The sequence below is a fragment of the Dunckerocampus dactyliophorus genome, chromosome 6 (assembly GCF_027744805.1).
Source record: "Dunckerocampus dactyliophorus isolate RoL2022-P2 chromosome 6, RoL_Ddac_1.1, whole genome shotgun sequence".
Classification (NCBI taxonomy): domain Eukaryota; kingdom Metazoa; phylum Chordata; class Actinopteri; order Syngnathiformes; family Syngnathidae; genus Dunckerocampus; species Dunckerocampus dactyliophorus.
This window is the reverse complement of record NC_072824.1, coordinates 1,087,013-1,106,128: the sequence shown is the minus strand read 5'-3', so window position 1 is coordinate 1,106,128 and position 19,116 is coordinate 1,087,013. Positions and strand designations below refer to the sequence as shown.

General features: G+C 50.0%; 1 protein-coding gene across 1 annotated transcript in view; it reads right to left on the bottom strand.

Moving 5' to 3' along the window:
• LOC129183314 (cardiomyopathy-associated protein 5-like) overlaps positions 1-12,352 on the bottom strand; it is a 38,260-nt gene extending 25,908 nt beyond the window's left edge. Inside the window, exons 1-2 of the mRNA XM_054780419.1 lie at positions 12,297-12,352; positions 11,054-11,117 (exon numbers count right to left, since the gene is read on the bottom strand). Of these exons, the coding sequence (XP_054636394.1) occupies positions 11,054-11,117; positions 12,297-12,311 (79 nt within the window). The 5' untranslated portion in view covers positions 12,312-12,352. The remainder of the gene's footprint in view (positions 1-11,053; positions 11,118-12,296) is intronic.
• Between the last annotated feature and the right edge of the window lie 6,764 nt (positions 12,353-19,116).

Sequence of the window (19,116 nt, the reverse complement as noted above, 5' to 3'; positions counted from 1 at the left end):
TACTCTGCCAGGGAGAAGTGTGATATACTAACAGCAATTCCCTTGTTATACAAATTTTATTTGACTTTGATGCTTGTTATTAAGCAACTTTGGAGCGACCAGACCGGAGCAGGAGGGGACAGAGAAGAAGAGAAAAGGAAACAGGGGGGAGGGAGGGGGGAGGGGTGCGGGGATGAGAGGGGGACAAAAAAAAGAGAGACAAGAGACAAGGACAACAGCAGCAACAACAACAATTGTGACAACAAGAACAGAACAACAGAAACATACAGAACGAGATCAGCAAATAAATGTCTGTGACGACTATAAAGACGAACAAGGACATAAGGACGAAGGACAAAACAATATCAACAACCACAATGTCAACGCTGTCAATGACAATCACACATAATAGCAGTCATGAAATGATGAACTATGACAGTGATCACAATGACAATACTGCATTGAAACAGTCACACATAATTGTAGTAATGAAATGACGATGATAGTGAACAGAACGATAATTACTGTAATGCACATCATTGTAAAAAAAAAAAAAAAACTATAGTCATACTGCTGATATCACCGTCGCAGTAATAAAAACAACAACATAATCCCCTGGTTAACCCAGGGGAAGTACGTATGTACTGTGAGTGTGCATATGTACAGGTATCTCTGTATGTGGGGAAGACTTCATACATATAAAGGTGCAAGAATGTGTGGGCGTGTAATTGTCACTGGGAATGCATGAAAGGAAAGGGGCCACCTTCCACCTCCCAGAGTGCCCCGCCCCAAATAGCCAGGCTGAGCCTCCGCCGGCAGAAGGCCACCAGGCCCACAGGGGTAGGCAGCACAAAGATCAGTGCCCCAAGAGCCAGCCCAGAGAGCCCTCCCCCCCGGGAAGACCAGCAAGGGGCAGATGAGAGGTAATCCCAGCCAAGGACAGGGCGCCGGCGGGCCGGAGGTCTGCCAACCCCTGAGACCAGCGAGAGATCGCACCCCACAAAGGCAGACGACTACCGGGGGCCACACACCGGCAGGCCCAGAGACGCCCCCACAAGACACCAGGCCACACCCTCCCAACGGTAGGACGCCGCCAACAAGGCAGACAGAGGAGCCAGCGAGGAGGAAAGCGGGAAACTGAGCAGGCGGGCGGGAAAACGGGCGAGCAGCCAGGCAAACCACCACACATTGCCAACCGACACCCGCGGGCCAGCAAACCCCAAAGAGGGAGCGGGAGCACCGCACCACAAGCCGCAGGGAGTCCAAGCACCAGAACCGAGAAGGCGAGACCAGCAGCAGACCAGCCGATGGACCCCACCAACCACCAGAAGCCAGACCAGCCACATGCCACCAGAGCCGACAGCGCACCACCCGCGCACTGGAGCCCCACCCTCGACAAGCCCGCAGACAGACCGGGGGAGGCGAGGACAAAGACAGCGGCCCGGCAGAGCACAAAGTGCAACGGCGACAAACGCCCAAGCGCCCGGCCGAGGACAACCCTCCCCAGCGGGCCCGGCCGCAGGGCACCCGCCCCCCTCACCCAGGCCCACAGTACCCGCAAGCATGACCAAGCCCCAACCCACCAGCCGGCCCGGCGCCCGAGCAGCCGCCGCAGGGAAGCAACCACAAGCCCCAGCGGCGGCACACGGGCCACCCGCAGCACCGGCACCGCCCCCCCGGAGACCGCCGAACCCGCCCCAAGAGCGCAGAGGCGCCCCAGCACGTGTCAGTCCAGGGGAAGCACCGCAAGCCGCCCCCACCGGCACAAGCCCCGGCATCAACAGGCCCAGGAGGGCCACCCCAGGGAAGGGCAGGTGAACCAGACAAAGGCATCCCACAGGCCAGGCCACCCCGGGCGAGCCACCATGACGGCTAGGCCCCCGGCCACACCGCCGACCCTGGCGAGCAGGCGCCGCGGAACAGGCACCAGGCACCCCAATCCAGCCCGTCCCACCCGTGTATGTAACAAGGTCTGATTGTGTCTATAATGCAATTAAAAAAATAATTAATAAATAAAATAAAATAAAAGAGGACAGCTACGAAAAGCTGGTCTCTGTGTCCCTGAGGGGTGTATCTGTGTGCATGTATATGGGGTGTATGTGGATGATAGCTAATGATGCAATTAAAATCGGGGGACAACTGCCGCTCGGAGGGCCCCTCACCTGACCAGCCCCCCCAAACCCTAAGAGTCTACTCTGTGATTAAAATTGGGGGGCAACAGGTCAGGCCCAACCACGCCCGACCGTAGGCCACCCGCCAAAGTCGTACATGTATGTGAGGTGGTGCAGTGGCACAGGAAGGACGGGGGCCCCACACCCCAACGCCGCCCAAACCGAGCAGGGGGGGGACCAAGGACACATAATCGACCGGCCACCCACCACAGCCCAGGCTCGGGCGAGCCACAGGCCGCAGGACACACCACAGGCCCTACCCGGCCTGCCAGGATGCCCAGTCCGGCCCACCCAACCCCCCAGAGGCGATACCCCCAGCGCCCCCCAACACCGGAGCCCCACCGGAGGTAGCGTCCACAGCGCCACCCCCAAACACTACGGACCAGCCACACGCCCCAAGGCAGATCCGACCGCCATCAGGACAGCGGGAACCGCGCCTCCCGCATACCACCATGGCCGGCAAGGGAGCAACACTACAACGACCACAAGAGCACCGGACCCCACATAGAGCGGAGCACGGCCACACCCACGAAGCACGCAAGCCAGAGGCGTCAGGGAGGGACAGAGAAGCAAGCACGACAGGGCCCACGAGAGGAGCGGCCCCCCGCCCGGCGCCCAAGCAGATGCCCCCGCCCGCCCCGCCACCACTCCACCCCCCGTCCATCCACCAACACGCCAAGGGAGAAACCCCGGAGGGAGGGAGACAACCGCCGGTCAGGAAGCAGAGACCAGCCAGACACCAGCAGGTAGCAGGGACCGCCCGCCAGCCCCACACACAAGCCCCCGGCCAGAGCCACCCCCCGACCGTCCCACCCCGGAGCAAGCATCCCCCCGCCAATCCCTGCCAGCGCCACGCAGAAGAACACCACGCCGCCCACCCCCACGCGCCCGCGGCCCCCACTCCCTGCCCACAGAGCCACAGCGGCCCCGTCCCTGAAGGGAGACAGCAAGGGATCCCCCCACCCCGAGCCCAAACCGCACATCCGCGACCCCCACCTCCGCGCCCCCAGTCACCCAGGGGACAGCCACAGGCGCCGGAGGACAACAAGCAGCTCCCACCAGTCACACATAAACCATACACATAAATCGGTAAAATAAAATAAAATAAATAAAATTTAATTTAAAAAAATAAATTAAATAAATAAATAAAAAGGGGCAACGCAAACCACCCTCCCACCCAGGGGAGATAGCTCCACAGGGGCACCCGCGCCCCCACCAGGGGGAGAGGCCGGCCCCCACACCCCACACCGGACGACCCCACGCGGCAGCCGAGCAGGAGGGCCCAGGGCAGACCCCACCCAACCCCAGAGGCAAAGGAGGCGAGAGAGAGCCAGCGCCACTAGCCGCACACAGGCCCCCCCAGCAGCAGTAGGCGCCCGGCACCTGCAGGATGCAGCACCCCGCCCACCCACCACCCCGGAGGTCAACCAACGCCGCCCCCTGGACGGCCCACCTCGACCTCGCCCCCGCCCCATCACCCGACCCGGACCCCTCCCCACCCCCACCCACCAGCCCCCCCCAGGCAGGCAGCCCAGCAAAGAAGACCCGGGACACCAAGCACGCTCCTGCCCGCCCGCCGCCGAGGTACCAGGGCCACCCAGCGACCAGGACCACACCCCATGCCAGATGAACGAGACCCCCAGCGGCAGAGACGGACGCCCTCACCCCCCCCGAGAGTCAGGTCAGGGAATTAATTATTGGTGCCCATATAGACTGAAATTCTGACATTTGTTCCTTAGATTCAGCAGACATTCTCTCCATAGCTACATGTGTATGATCTAACAAAAGATTTTTGTAAAGAGCTATGTTCAGTTTCTTCCTTGATTTCCAATTGATGAGAATGGTTTTCTTGGCGATGCTTAATGCGGTGATGAGAAGCTGTGTTTGGTTTGTTTCTACATCAGTTGTGGAGAGATCGCCCAGCAGGCATAGTAAGGAGGAGGTAGGAATGGAGAACCCAAGTGCCAAAGATAGGTCCTCACACACTCAATGCCAAAAATTGTTAATGGGAGCACAGGTCCACATGGAGTGTATGTAGTCATCCATTCTATGGTCTGAGCAGTGTGTACAGATGTTAGTCAGTTAAGCCCATTCTAAACATTCTATGTCCTGTGTAGTGTACTCTATGAAGGATTTTAAACTGAATCAGCTGTAGGTTGGGATTATTGATTAAACGGGAAGCATTAAGACATATTTGCTTCCAGAATTCAGGGTCACAGCTTGTAGATGAATCTGAGCTCCATTTGGAGATTGGTACTCCGATTGTGTTGTCATTTTTTGAAAGTAGAACATATAATTTAGATAATGTTTTAGGGGCAGATATTTTTAAAAAATTGGTCAATAGTGGTATTGCTTTCCCATTATATAGACCTGAAACATTGTGAATTTCTAACCTGCTCCTGTCCCTGGATTTCTGGATAGGTATGCCTGAATCAAATCCTTCAACAAAAAGTCCAAGCTTTCATATACTGTGCACTTTTGGGTGTTCCACAGTTACTGAAGTGTCATTCCATGATCATCAAGTACTGTGCCTTAGAAGACAGTGCAATGTCTCAAAGTTTAGCTTTTAGCAGAGCGTGCGCTCTCCCACGCTTTCTCATGAGGCTATAACAGGGGTGCAATTCCCTTCCAGTTGGTGTCATTTTAATTTGGTTTGCTTTTTGCTCACGTGTTTTGCACTTCTCGGCCGCCGTAGGTATTAGATAAGCACCATTTCACAACGCCCAACGACCAGCAGCTCAAGTGTGTGCCACAAAAGAGGCAAAACATGATGCCAACGTCCTCCAGACTGTTGTGCAGTGATGGCTAAGACAATGAAATGATGCTTTGGAGAGAACAAGCGTTAGACCTGAGAATAGACCATCACTTTACAACAACAACAACAACATCTTGGAATTGGAATTTGGGCTAAATGTAGGCCAACTGACAGCCACCTGTAAGAGGGTGTACTGTTGCAGCTTTTCTGTTCAAGCAACACCCAGTCAACAAATGAACATTGTAAGAATGTTACTGAAACCTTCTGACCATATTCCCCAAATGTTAGTTTGGAATGTTTGCAGAACGTTCATGTGTGGACTTCTATTTTTGTTATGGGAATGTTAGTTGCTCATCTTATGCAAAAACATTGACAGAACCTTTCTGGAATGTTTCACCATTTTATGAGAACATTGAAAGTACATTCCCATGCTTATTTTGTTACTTCATTCAGAATGGATGCTAAAACTCAGGCAGATTTCAAATTGAAAGTAAACCAGCGTTTATGAAAGGGATCGTTGGGATGTTCTGACATGAAGTTCTATGACATCCCCATCAACAGTGTAGTACGTAAACAATGCCGCCAATCCATTCTATGTGTGTGTGATGAAGATGGCTCGCAGCTTCTTCCGCAACGCAGCGGCGCGGGAACACACACGTGAACAAGATGGCGGAAGAAGCGGCAAGTGTCTTCATCACACACAGAAGAATACACAGACGATAACAGTGCAAAGGGATACAGCGGGAGACAAACATAACACAGCAATGTTTGAGGTGTGTTTTTTTCGAGAAGGCGTGTTTGTGATGCAATTGGATTCCTCTTTTGAATGAACATTGTTTTGTGAAGCCAAATTCATGACTTTAGTGTCCCCAGCGACTAAGTGGAACAATGTTCCTAGTCACGGAAATCCCACCAAAGCTGGACTCACGGAACCGTGTGTGTGTGTGTGTGTGTGTGTGTGTGTGTGTGTGTGTGTGTGTGGAGGGGGGGGGGGGGGATCATGTACTACAAGTAAGTTAGTAGTACACCTTTGATGGGTGTCCCTAAAGGACGGGGTAAACCGCATGGGCAACAACAACAACAACCTCAAGCGTGACCAGACGTAGATTCAGACAAACCAAGACTAGATTTTGACGAGGTACTTGATATGGAACCCCAAACTGAACTAAATTTGCAAGAAATATTCGCACGACAGCAGGACATCGAGCGCAAGCTCACAGCTAGCCAAAAAGAGCTACATGAACAGAAGGTAACTTTGGCCAGGGCCTTCGAACGCATAGCGGAACTTGAAGAGTGGAAGACGGGCGCCAGGGAGGCCATGATAGAAATGTCTGAGCAAGCGAGTCGGATGCAAGAAAAACTGACTGACCGAGAGGGAAGATCCAGGAGGAACAACATCCGTATCTTCGGTGTCCTGGAAAACGTGGAAGAGGGCCCAGTGGGCAGATTGATTGAACAGAGCTACAGCTACCCGAGGACCTCCAGCTGCATATCCAACGAGCCCACCGTGCCCTCACACAAAAACCCAACCCGGATGCCGCACCTAGATCCATTAGTCAACTTGCAGTCACGTTGCAGACGAAAGAAGTCATTTTGAAGACGGCGTGGAAGAGGAAGGTGCACATGGGAAACAAGCATGTTTTTTTTATCACGACTATCCAGCCAAAGTCGTCCAAAAAACAAAAGCCCATATGAGCATTAAAAAGGCGCTGAAGGAGACAGCAATTGTGTTCCAGACACCATCGACTAGAATCCAAATCCATTGGAGTGATGGAATGAAGACATACGCCAGCGCCGCCACAGCAGCACAGGACATGAAAGCGAGGGGCTACGCGGTGGACATCCCAGAAGACGACAGCGCGTCGGTGGCGGTGGGAAAGGAGCGAGGAGCAGCTGAGTGGTGGCGTGTCCGGAGGGGAGAGACTCGACATAGAATGGTGATGCGGGCGAGGGAAAAGCTACAGGACTTGGTCAAGAGAATCTGAATGAGTGCAGGAAGAGAGAGGTGGAATTACGAGTTCATGAACAAAGACTTGTTCATCATTCAAAATAACAGTTGTACCCGGCTGGGGAGTGTTGATGTTAGTATTTATCCAGTTGGACATATCTAGCTCTTTTATAGAGTTTCCACAACGGGAACCAATTTAAGTCTAGAGAGGAGCCCTCTTAGACATGAGGATTTCTCCTCGCCCCACCAATGGGGCCTTGTGGGGAAGGGTTGGACCACACCCCAGTTGGAAGCCATTTTTTGTGTTTGTGGTTGGTGTTGAACGTTGTTTCTATAAGTGGCTAGTTAGGATTTGTTTGGGAGAACATGATGGAAGAATGGTCAAATACAAGGATGTTGAATGATGTTAGGACAATGTCGCTGAATGTTCATGGCCTCAACAACCCGCTAAAAAGAAATAAGGTCATGACAAAAATCTAAAAGGAGAAAGCACATCATTTTACTTGAGGAGAAAGAGATGATACACACTACTCAGCGGTACACAAAGTGCACTCAGGAATGGACTATTTCTTCATGAAGATGGAGGACTACTATAGCGTGAAGGAATGTCAGATGTATCTGATCACAAGCCAGTTCATCTGTTCATACATCTTAACAACAGGAAAAGGAAAACAATATGGAGACTTAACTTGGGAATATGAAACCAAGATCAGACAAAGGCTCAAGTAGAAACAGATAAAAAGATACATGGAGGAGAACAACAACGGAGAGGTAGACCAACAATACTCTGGGACGCCATGAAGGCGGTTATCAGAGGGAAATTAATAGCTGAAACAGCACATGCAAAACAGCTTCATGCTAAAGCGTATGGAGTAAACAGTGAGAAATGAAGGGAATTGGAACAGGACTATCAGAGGACACAAGATCCCAAGATATATCAAGAAATGAAAGAGTCCAGGAGTTCATTTCATTCATCATACAGACCCTTTCCAAAAAATTAGAATGTCATGGAAAAGTTGTTTAATTTCTATAATTCCATTCAAAAAGTTACACTTTCATAGATTATAGATTCAGGGCCCACAATTTAAACGATTTCAAGTGTTTATTTTTACGTAATTTGGGCTTCCAGCTCATAAAACCCAGGAAAAACAGGAATTCAAAAAATTTGAATACTGTGAAGAAATCACCATTTACTTCTCAGTTTTTGCAGGAGAAAAAAAAAGAAAGAAATTAGTATCACATCAAATCAATCAAAATACGGTACTTTCAAAACGATATGTCAATCTTCAATACTTGGTTGGGAATCCCTTTGCCTTAATCACTGCCTCGATGCGACGTGGCATTGAAGCAATCAGCCTGTGGCATTGCCTGGGAGTTATGGAAGCCCAGATTTCCTTGATGCTTGCTGTCAGCTCTTCTTTGTTGTTGGGTCTGGTGCCCCTCATTTTCCTCTTGAGAATACCCCATAGATTCTCAATGGGGTTTAGGTCCGGTGAGTTGGCTGGCCAGTCAAGCACTGTGATGGCATGGGCATCAAACCAGGTTTTGGTGCTTCTGGCAGTATGGGCAGGGGCCAGGTTCTGCTGGAAGATGAAATCTGCCACTCCATACAGATCCTCAGCAGAAGGAATCATGAAGTCCTCTAAAACATTCTGGTAGACTGTTGCGGTGACCTTGGATTTAAGAAAGCAGAGTTTACCAACACCTGCACCGGACATTGCACCCAAATCATGACGGACTGTGGATATTTCACATTGGACCTCAGGCAGCTTGGGTTCTGTTCCTCACCCGTCTTCCTCCAAACCCTTGGACCGTGATTCCCAAATGAAAGGCACACTTTACTTTCATCGGAAAAGAGGACCTTGGGCCACTGGCCAACAGTCCAGTCCTTCTCCTTGGCCCAGTGGAGATGCTTCCTACATTGGCTCAGGTTCAGAAGTGGCTTGACCCGAGGAACCCGACAGTTGTAGCCCATCTCCCGGATGCGTCTGAATGTGGTGGTTTTTGAAGCTGTGACTCCCACCTCATTCCACTCTTTCTGGATCTCTGCCGGATTCTTGAATCTTCCCTGTTTGATAATCCGCTGAAGCCCACGGTCATCTCTTTTGCTGGTGCATCTTCTCCTGCCACATTTTTCCTTTCCTCTCGACTTTCCATTGATATGCTTGGACACAGCACTCTGTGAACAACCAGCCTCCTTAGCTATGAACTTTTGTGGCTTACCCATCCTATGGAGGGTATCAATGATGGTCTTCTGGCCAGTTGTGTTGCCAAAATGTGTTCCTCTTCTGAACGCATGTTGTTTGAGAAGCCAAACTCCTTACTTGTGTAACCCCAGCCACCACCTACGACTAACAACGTTCTTCATCACCAAAATCCCACCAGAACTGGACTTAGCAGACCAAGTGGGGGGTAAGTCGCTGCTGATGTACTACACTGCTGAACTTTTGTGCCTTACCCATCCTATGGAGGGTATCAATGATGGTCTTCTGGCCAGTGGTCATGTCTGCAGTCTTCCCCATACTGAACCGAACTGAGACAATTGAACCAAACTGACGCAATTCAATGACACCTGTGGAAGCCTGTGCAGGTGATTGGAGTTTAGTAGATGATTAGTGTGTGACACTCAGTTTAAAACTTGTGTGGAAGAATGGACAGGCGACGGTGTGCAGGGAAATGGCGGGAGGCCATTTGTGAGCTCTGATTTTTTAAATTTTTGTGATGAAAATGTGTTCCTCTTCTGAACGCATGTTGTTTGAGAAGCCAAACTCCTTACTTGTGTAACCCAGCCACCACCTACGACTAGCTACGTTCTTCATCACCAAAATCCCACCAGAACTGGACTTAGGAGACCAAGTGGGGGGTTAGTCGCTGCTGATGTACTACACTGCTGATGGGGATGTCATACAACTTCATGGTACAAAATTCCATATTATCCCTTCAACAAAAAATTCAGGCCACAATTTTGCCTCGGTTTGCATACATTCCCCAGTTAGCATCCAATATGTCTTTAAAAACATAAAAGTGATGTTGAAATGAGCAAATAAAACTTATCCTTAGCTGGATTTTCTCATATTGGACATTTTGAGTCTCATAACAAGCTTGTGATTCTTCAAAGTAGTATTTTTACCCTCAGAAGTAGTATTTTATTTCTACCTCCATTCCTCCCAGGAAAAGGTTCCCTCTAAAAACAAGTTTAAAAGAACTTCATGCAAGATATTTTTGCTTTTAATAAGTACAAAATCTGCCAATTGAAGAAGTCAAAATTGCCTTAGTGGGATATTTAGAAATAAGACATTATATTTAAGCTTTAAAACATAAAGTTGATCTTAAAATGAACCAAGAAAACTCATTCTTATCTATATTTACTAGTATTGTCAAGTTTTGTGTCTCACAGCAATCTTGTGATGCTCAAAGCAGTATTTTACCCTCAGAAGCATTTTTTAACCTTCCTTCCTTCCTTCCTTCCTTCCTTGTCACGCTCTTCATCCATCCATCCATCCATTTTCTATACCACTTCTCATTAGGGTCACGGGGGTATGCTGGAGCCTATCCCAGCTGACTTTGGGCGACAGGTGGGGTACACCCTGGACTGGTGTCCAGCCAATGGCAGGGCACATATAGACAAACACTCACATTCATACCTATGGACAATTTAGAGTCTCCAATGAAGCTAACATGCATGTTTTGGAATGTGGGAGGAAACTGGAGTACCCGGAGAAAACACCCTCTTCACTTTAAATATATTTAATGCATATTTTCATAGTTAGGGCATAAAAAATGAAATAAGACCCCAAGTCACCTTTACAGCCCTATTATTCATTGTTTACAGCACAGTGTAACTCTTATGCCGCAGGGACTCGAGACGGGGGCTAGCTAGCAACCTACAGAGCTAACCAGTTAGCCTCAAATGTATTTTTTCTAAACTTACGAAACCCAAAAACGACCACTTCCACACAGAATGGGAGCATAACTTTTTTCAGTCTATCATGCGGGACATGCCATGACTTCATGCTTTGCTAAGGTCATGTAATGTAAGATAATGGCTAATCAATGTTTAGTGTCATTACTGCCACCAAGTGACCAGAATACTACATATGGCTTGTATTTCAATATGTTTGACTAATAATAGACCACAGTCTACCACCAGACAGCCATCATTGATTCAATTGCGAGGGACGACTGTATAGACATGTTTACCCAGGCCTGGTGATGTGAAGTCTGCTGATCTGCAGTCATTTGCATAGCTGGGACTGCATGATGTCTAAAAGAAAGGATACACAGCACATCATGAATAATGACATTGAACATGAACGGTGGAAAACAACAATATTTAAGATGACAAATGCATCCCATTCCTTGCTTGCTCGGGCTGCCACTAAAATAAGAAGCATCCAAGTTGTTATGAATGAGCAACATACAGCACGTGTACCGAGCTCCATATAGTTCCTCCCCACCTGAGGTGCTGATCTTTAATTCAAACATGAACCCATTTACATCTGAGGCCCATTCTTAAACACTTTCTAAATCTTGCCCTAACTTTATTTTAGTGTGGAAAAACTCACTTTCAATGAAATTTCAAGCAGAACAAAAGGGAATCAACCGAACAAAGATTATTTGCATCGTATTTAGCGTTTTTTTTTATGTTTCTCTTGGAGATGAATAAAAGTAATAGCTACTTACCTTACTGCTGCATTAGGCTACATTACACACAGCCATTAGCTCAATGCAGCTAGCTTTCTTGGTTCACCATTACAAATAAACAAACTGCTTTACGGTGGTGCTTGTTACAACAATGCTTGTGTAACTATTACAACCGCTAATAAATATAACTAAATTATTTTCGTTTTAATTTGCGATCTAGCTCGGAAGTAACTATTGTTAGCAAGCATGCTAGCGATAAAACCTCCTTCCTAAATGGCAATAAGACACAAAGTTAACATTTCATGAACGACGACAGCAAGCCCGTGACACGCTAATCGCCGAGGTGGTGACTCCGGGAGAGGCAGATAGTGTTCTGCGGGATCTGACGGTGTCACCCCGCCTGTGAATGCTGTGAGGCGGGGCACAACAATACGTTTCATTACATTTGTCGCCAGTCGCTTTTGGAAAAATAAATCACCAAGAAGGTTTGGAAAGTCGCCAGATTTATTCATAAAAATATCAGCGTCTATTGTTGAAATTAGAAAAAAAAAGAAGAAATGATTGAGAAAATGAATGTCTTCCTCTGCAAAGACAGTCAAGGACAGGCTCAATAGAATGGTTGTTGGTGGCAATTTACTTTTACTAAAAGATGGCTAGCATGTCTCGCTAGCATCTAACAAGTTAAGCTACCCTAACAATCTTCATCATTTACGAAGACGACTTTATCAACAAGCTTCATCATTCACCGAGACGACATTATCTGACAGTAAGAACACTATTCCGAGAAAGTGACACTTACCGGAGCCAAATCCATCTCAGCAGGGCCAGTGTCGGTCTTCTTCTTCTTCTTCTTCTTCTTCTTCTTCTTCTTTTAGTTTAATGGCGGGTTGCAACCATGACTTTTAAAAGGTGCATACCGCCACCTACTGTACCGGAGTATGTAACATGGGCCATATACAGTATCTTACTTTATGCTATCTTAGATAGTGAGGAGACTACTTATACAACTAATAATAATCCTAATAATAATACTTATATAATACTATATATTACTATATAATACTATATAATATAATACAAAAATATTCTAATACTTATCTATATTCTATTATATAATCCTGTGTCCTTCAAATATTCTATCACTGCCCTCTGTATATCTCTTACCCCCTCCCCACCTGTTCCTAAGATACCCTCAATGCTCCATTCCCTTCCTATCTTCTTAATTCTTTTCCTTAACGTTACACGTTCTTCCCTATATCTCTTGCAGTGTAGTAATATGTGTTCTACGTTCTCTATACTTTTGCATTCCATACATACTTTTGATTTACATTTCCCTATCAAAAACATCTTGTCATTTAACCCGGTGTGATTGAGCCTCATCCTAGTTAACACTATTTCCTCTTTTCTGTTTTTTCTCTTCACCCCTTGTGTGCTGATAGATTTTTGTACTTTATAATACCTTCTCCCGCTACTCCCCTCATCCCACCTATTTTGCCATTTCTCCATCATTTGTTTTTTGATTATTGCCTTTACTTCGCCTTTACCAGCAGGTATATCTATAATTTCATTCCTTCTAATTCCCATTTTAGCCATTTTATCTGCCACCTCTGTCACGGTGCGGTTAGGTGCCGGTCTGGGAACCCCAAATGCAAAGGCTGGAGGCAGGTAGGTGAGTACAGAATTTATTCTGTTCCAAAACTCACAACGAAAAGCGATGGTGACAAAACAGATTCACCATGAAAAAATAAAACACAAATAATGCCGGTTGGAGGCAGAGTCTGCTGAGCGCTAGCAAGAGACTGGAAACAGTACTAGGCTGAGAGACACACACGGCTGGAACGTGGTGTAGCGAAGGAATAATCCGGCGTTCTCCAGCTGTCCGTAGTCAGCTTAAGTAGTGGCGTAGGCACTCAATAACAGGTGCGTTCAGCAGCTCCGCCTCCAGCCAGGAACTAAGGATCTGGACAGAAAACACAGAAAAGGCACGGGAGACGGGGGCAACGAGAGAGAGCCCGTGAAACGTGACAGTATTCCCCCCCCTTAACAAAGGGCGCCACCTGGCGGCCTACCTGGCTTCTCCGGGAAGCGACTGTAAAACTCGGATAGTAATTGGGGATCCAGAATGAGGGCACGAGAGATCCACGAGCGGTCCTCGGGGCCGTAACCCTCCCAGTCGACCAAGTACTGAAAACCCCTGCCCCTTCTTCTCACATCCAGAATGGCCTTGACCGTGAATGCGGGATGGCCGTCGATGAGCCTGGGAGGAGGAGGAGGCACCTCCGGAGGGCTTAGGTCGCTGACACTGACTGGTTTGATGAGGGACACATGGAAAGTAGGATGAATTCTGAGAGAGTCCGGGAGCCTCAGCATGACGGCCGAGGGACTGATGACCCGTTCCACAGGGTAAGGACCGATGTACTTGGGTTGTAGTTTCTTGGAGTCCGTGTGCAGGGGTAGATCGCGAGTAGATAGCCACACCCTCTGTCCAGTCTTGTACTCAGGGGCCACCGACCGATGTTGATTGGCCAAACGCTGGTTCCGCTCGGCCGTACGTGCCAGTGCTGTCCGGGTATTCCGCCAGGCTAGGCGGGCGCGGCGCAGGTTGGCTGACACGGAAGGGACCGCCGACTCCGCCTCCAGCGAAGGGAAAGCTGGAGGTTGGTACCCGTAGGCCCCGTGGAAAGGTGAGAGGCCTGTGGCTGAGCTGACCAGGGTGTTGCGCGCATACTCAATCCACGGCAGATTGAAGGACCATGAGGCTGGCTGCTGGTGGCAGACGCAGCGGATGGCGGATTCCAAATCTTGGTTAGCTCTTTCTGACTGGCCGTTAGTTTGCGGGTGGTAGCCGGAGGACAAGCTTGCTGACGCCCCCAAGGCCCTGCAGAAGGCCTTCCAAACTGCCGAAGAGAATTGTGGTCCCCGGTCTGAGACCACATCGCAGGGAATACCGTGAGGCCGGAAGACGTCTTTGACCAAAAGTTGAGCTGTCTCCAGTGCCGAGGGGAGCTTGGGGAGGGCGACAAAATGGGCCATTTTGGAAAACCGATCCACGATGGTAAGAATGACCGTGTTGCCATTGGATGGTGGGAGACCCGTCACAAAGTCCAGTGCCACATGGGACCACGGTCGGGAGGGGATGGGCAGGGGGCGCAGCAGCCCCGCTGGGGCTTGATGGGACGGCTTATTCCGGGCACAACTAGCACAGGCGGCCACAAACTCCTTGACGTCCGAGCGGAGGGAAGGCCACCAGAACCGCTGAGACAGGAGGAAGATTGTGCGTGATACTCCCGGGTGGCAAGCCAGCTTGGATTCGTGAGTCCAACGTAGAACTTCCGGGCGCAGCTCTGGGACCACAAATAGGCGACCAGCGGGGCAGTCCCCCGGAGGAGAGGAGTCCTTGGTTGCCTCTGCCACTCGCTTCTCCACGTCCCACTGAAGACCTCCCAGGATGCGGGACTGAGGAAGGATGGTCTCTAGTTGAGGTAAGTCCATAGGTGGGGAATGCATCCTGGAGAGTGCATCCGGCTTGCCGTTCTGGGATCCAGGGCGAAACGTTAGCGTGAAGTCAAACCTGGCCAGATAAAGTGCCCAGCGCGCCTGCCTGGGATTAAGTCTCCGGGCAGATCGGAGGTAGGCCAAGTTCTTATGATCTGTGTGTACAACAAATGGGACCTCCGAGCCCTCCAGCCAGTGCCTCCACTCCTGCAGCGCCAAGACGACCGCCAACAGCTCCCTGTTGCCAATATCGTAATTACGTTCTGCTTGGGTCAGGCGGCGTGAGAAGAAGGCGCAGGGGTGCAGCTCGTGATCGATGGTGGAGCGCTGGGAGAGGACGGCCCCGACGCCGGTATCGGAAGCGTCGACCTCGACAACAAAAGGAGAGTGAGGGTTAGGGTGAGCAAGAACCGGAGCAGAGGTGAAATAGGACTTAAGCTTCTCAAAGGCGGAGTTAGCGTCTGGGGTCCACATAAACTGAACTTTAGTAGATGTGAGCCTGGTCAAAGGTTCTGCAACCCGACTGAAATTCCGAATGAAACGACGGTAAAAATTTGCGAAGCCCAGAAACCTTTGAAGGTGCTTACGTGATGTAGGAGTGGGCCAGTCAACCACTGCCTGGATCTTGGCAGGATCGGCTCGGAGTTGCCCCTTCTCCACAATGAACCCCAGAAAAGAAACGGATGACGAGTGAAAAGTCCACTTCTCTGCCTTAACAAAAAGCTTGTTCTCGAGAAGTCTTTGGAGGACTAACCGGACCTGCTGAATGTGTTCTTCGAGAGAAGTGGAAAAAATTAAAATGTCATCTAAATACGCAAAAACAAAACGTCCAAGCATATCCCGGAGGACATGGTTTATGAGACCCTGGAAAACTGCCGGAGCATTCGTGAGGCCAAAAGGCATAACCAAATATTCAAAATGACCCAATGGTGTGTTAAAGGCAGTCTTCCACTCATCCCCCTCGCGGATGCGGACGAGGTGGTAAGCATTGCGGAGGTCAAGCTTGGTGAAAAAATTTGCAGAATGCAGAGAGTTAAATGCGGAATCTAATAAAGGAAGTGGATATTTGTTCTTAACTGTGATATTATTAAGGGTGCGATAATCAATGCAGGGGCGGAGTGACTTGTCCTTCTTTTCAACGAAAAAAAACCCAGCGGCAAGTGGTGAGGAGGAGGGGCGGATAAGACCGGAGGCAAGTGAGGAGGAGATGTAATCTTCCAGTGCCTCTCTCTCGGGTTTAGAAACATTGTACAGGCGTGAGGAAGGGAGAACCGCACCCGGGTGGAGATTAATACAGCAATCATAAGGGCGGTGGGGGGGGGGGGGGGGGGGGGGGGGCGGGGGGGGGGGGAGTGATGTGGCTTTATCTTTACTGAAAACCTCTCTGAGATCATGATACATGTTAGGAACCAAGGTGAGGTCGATACTTTCCTGCGAGGAGGCGCGAGCGGCCGCGGACCGAGGCCACACCCCCTTGCAACAGTGCGTGTGGCAAAACACGCTCCAACTAACAATGGCAGGTCTGGCCCAATCTATGTGCGGATTGTGTCTGCCTAACCATGTAAGCCCCAGCACCACGGGAGCAGAGCGCGAGGGAATGACAAAAAATGTCATAATTTCACGGTGATTACCAGCCAGACGGAGCGAGAGGGGGCGTGTCTTGTGAGTGACATTAGCCAGGTGACGCCCATCCAGGGAACGAACCACTTTAGCTGTTGCTAGCGGAACTACAGGTATAGCGGAATTAGCAACGAAAAGCTCATCAATAAAACAATCGTCCGAGCCCGAGTCGATAAAAGCATTGATATCGACATTGATATCAGACCATGCGAGTGTACCTGGCAGCTGCAACCGGGTGGCCGCTGGAGCAGCAGGAGGCGGCTGCGTAGTCCGTGAGTCCATCGGCGAACTAGGATGAAACGAGGGGGAGGTCTGGAAGCGTTGGTGGCCAGGACGAATGGGGCAGAGGGAGATGGTGTGGTCCGCTTGTCCGCAGTAGATGCAGAGGTGAAGCCGCATGCGCCGCCTCCTCTCTGCTGGGGTGAGACGGTGCCCACCGAGCTGCATGGGCTCCTCCGGCGCCAGCAACGGCGTGGTTCCCGTGGTGGATGGCGGCCGGTTGTCGAGAGGGCGCTCTTCGAAAAGGCTCCGGTCGTAACCTGGTGCTGCTCGACGGGACAGGCGGTCCTGCTCCCGGTGGTCCAAACGCTTCTCTATTCGCACGGCCAGAGCGATCAGTTCGTCGAGATTCCCCGGAGTCTCCAGAGGGATCATGTGGTCCCTTATCCGCTCAGCGAGTCCGTCAGCGAACACATCCAAGAGCGCGGAGGGGTTCCAGTCGCTCTCCGCCGCGAGCGCCCGGAACTCGATTGCGTAATCCGATACGCTGCGGCGACCCTGGCGCAGCCTCAGGAGGGTCCGGGCCGCCTCGCGGCCTGGTTGATTCCGCTGGAATATCTGCTCCAGGGATTTGGCAAACGCGGAGAAGGACGAACAGATGGCCGATCGCCGGCTCCATTCTGCCGTCGCCCAGGCCGCCGCCTTGCCGGTGAGATGCGACGTGGCGAAGGCTACGCGAGCGCGCTCCGAGTGGAAAGCGGCCGCTTGCAGCTCGAAATGCAACTCGCATTGGGTCAGGAAGGTGCGCACGTCACCAGAGTCCCCGGAGAATCGCTCTGGCCTGGAAAGCTGGGGGCACACGACCGTCGAGCTGGACTCGGGGGCAGGAAGGAGCGCATGATCCGGAGCGGCGTCAGCGGCTTGTGGTGGAGTGAGAGCCGGGTGACCCTGGAGGGCGGACAGCACAGCGTTGAGCTGCGACTCAAGTGCGGCCATACGAGCGTCTTGTCGCTCGGCCAACCCCTGCACACTGGCTCCAAGTGCACCGAACTGCTCCTCTTGCTTGGTGAGGCGCATCGCTTGGAGACGAAGTGATTTCTTAAGGGGGTCCATGTCACCAGGTTCCATAATCTGGCCGGATTATTCTGTCACGGTGCGGTTAGGTGCCGGTCTGGGAACCCCAAATGCAAAGGCTGGAGGCAGGTAGGTGAGTACAGAATTTATTCTGTTCCAAAACTCACAACGAAAAGCGATGGTGACAAAACAGATTCACCATGAAAAAATAAAACACAAATAATGCCGGTTGGAGGCAGAGTCTGCTGAGCGCTAGCAAGAGACTGGAAACAGTACTAGGCTGAGAGACACACACGGCTGGAACGTGGTGTAGCGAAGGAATAATCCGGCGTTCTCCAGCTGTCCGTAGTCAGCTTAAGTAGTGGCGTAGGCACTCAATAACAGGTGCGTTCAGCAGCTCCGCCTCCAGCCAGGAACTAAGGATCTGGACAGAAAACACAGAAAAGGCACGGGAGACGGGGGCAACGAGAGAGAGCCCGTGAAACGTGACAACCTCATTCCCCTCCACCCCTATATGTGCAGGCACCCAGCAAAATCTTATGTCTATTTTTAACATGTGTAGTTGGAATAAGTTTTGATGTATTTCTAATAATAAATCCTCTCGACTTGATTCCATATTTTTAATACTATATAATGCTGCCAGAGAGTCCACACAACATACCACTCTATCTGGTTTTATTTCCTCTAGATTCAAGATTCAAGATTCAAGAGAGTTTTATTGTCATGTGCATGGTAAAACAGCAGTTATACCATGCAATGAAAATCTTATTCTGTTCATTCTCCCAAGAAAAGAAAGAAAACAAATGAAAGAATAAGAACATAAGAAACATAAACACATAAACATATATACCAATAAATTAAGCAACAACAACAGACGAGACATTAATACAAGTAAATAATACAAATAAATAAAGAAATAAAGTGCTATGAGTGTGTGCGTGTGTTGAGGGCTGCCCCAACAATGTTCTGTGAGGTCTTGATCACCCGCTGGAGTGCCTTCCTATCACGTGTTGTACAGTTACCGTACCAAACAGTGATGGAGGCGGTAAGGACACTTTCGATAGTGCATCTGTAGAAGCAACTCAGGATTGTGGTGGACATGCCAAATTTCCTCAGTCTTCTCAGGAAGTACAGTCTCCTTTGGGACTTCTTCAGAATTTGTTGGGTGTTGTGAGACCAGGTGAGGTCCTCGCTGATGTGTGTGCCAAGGA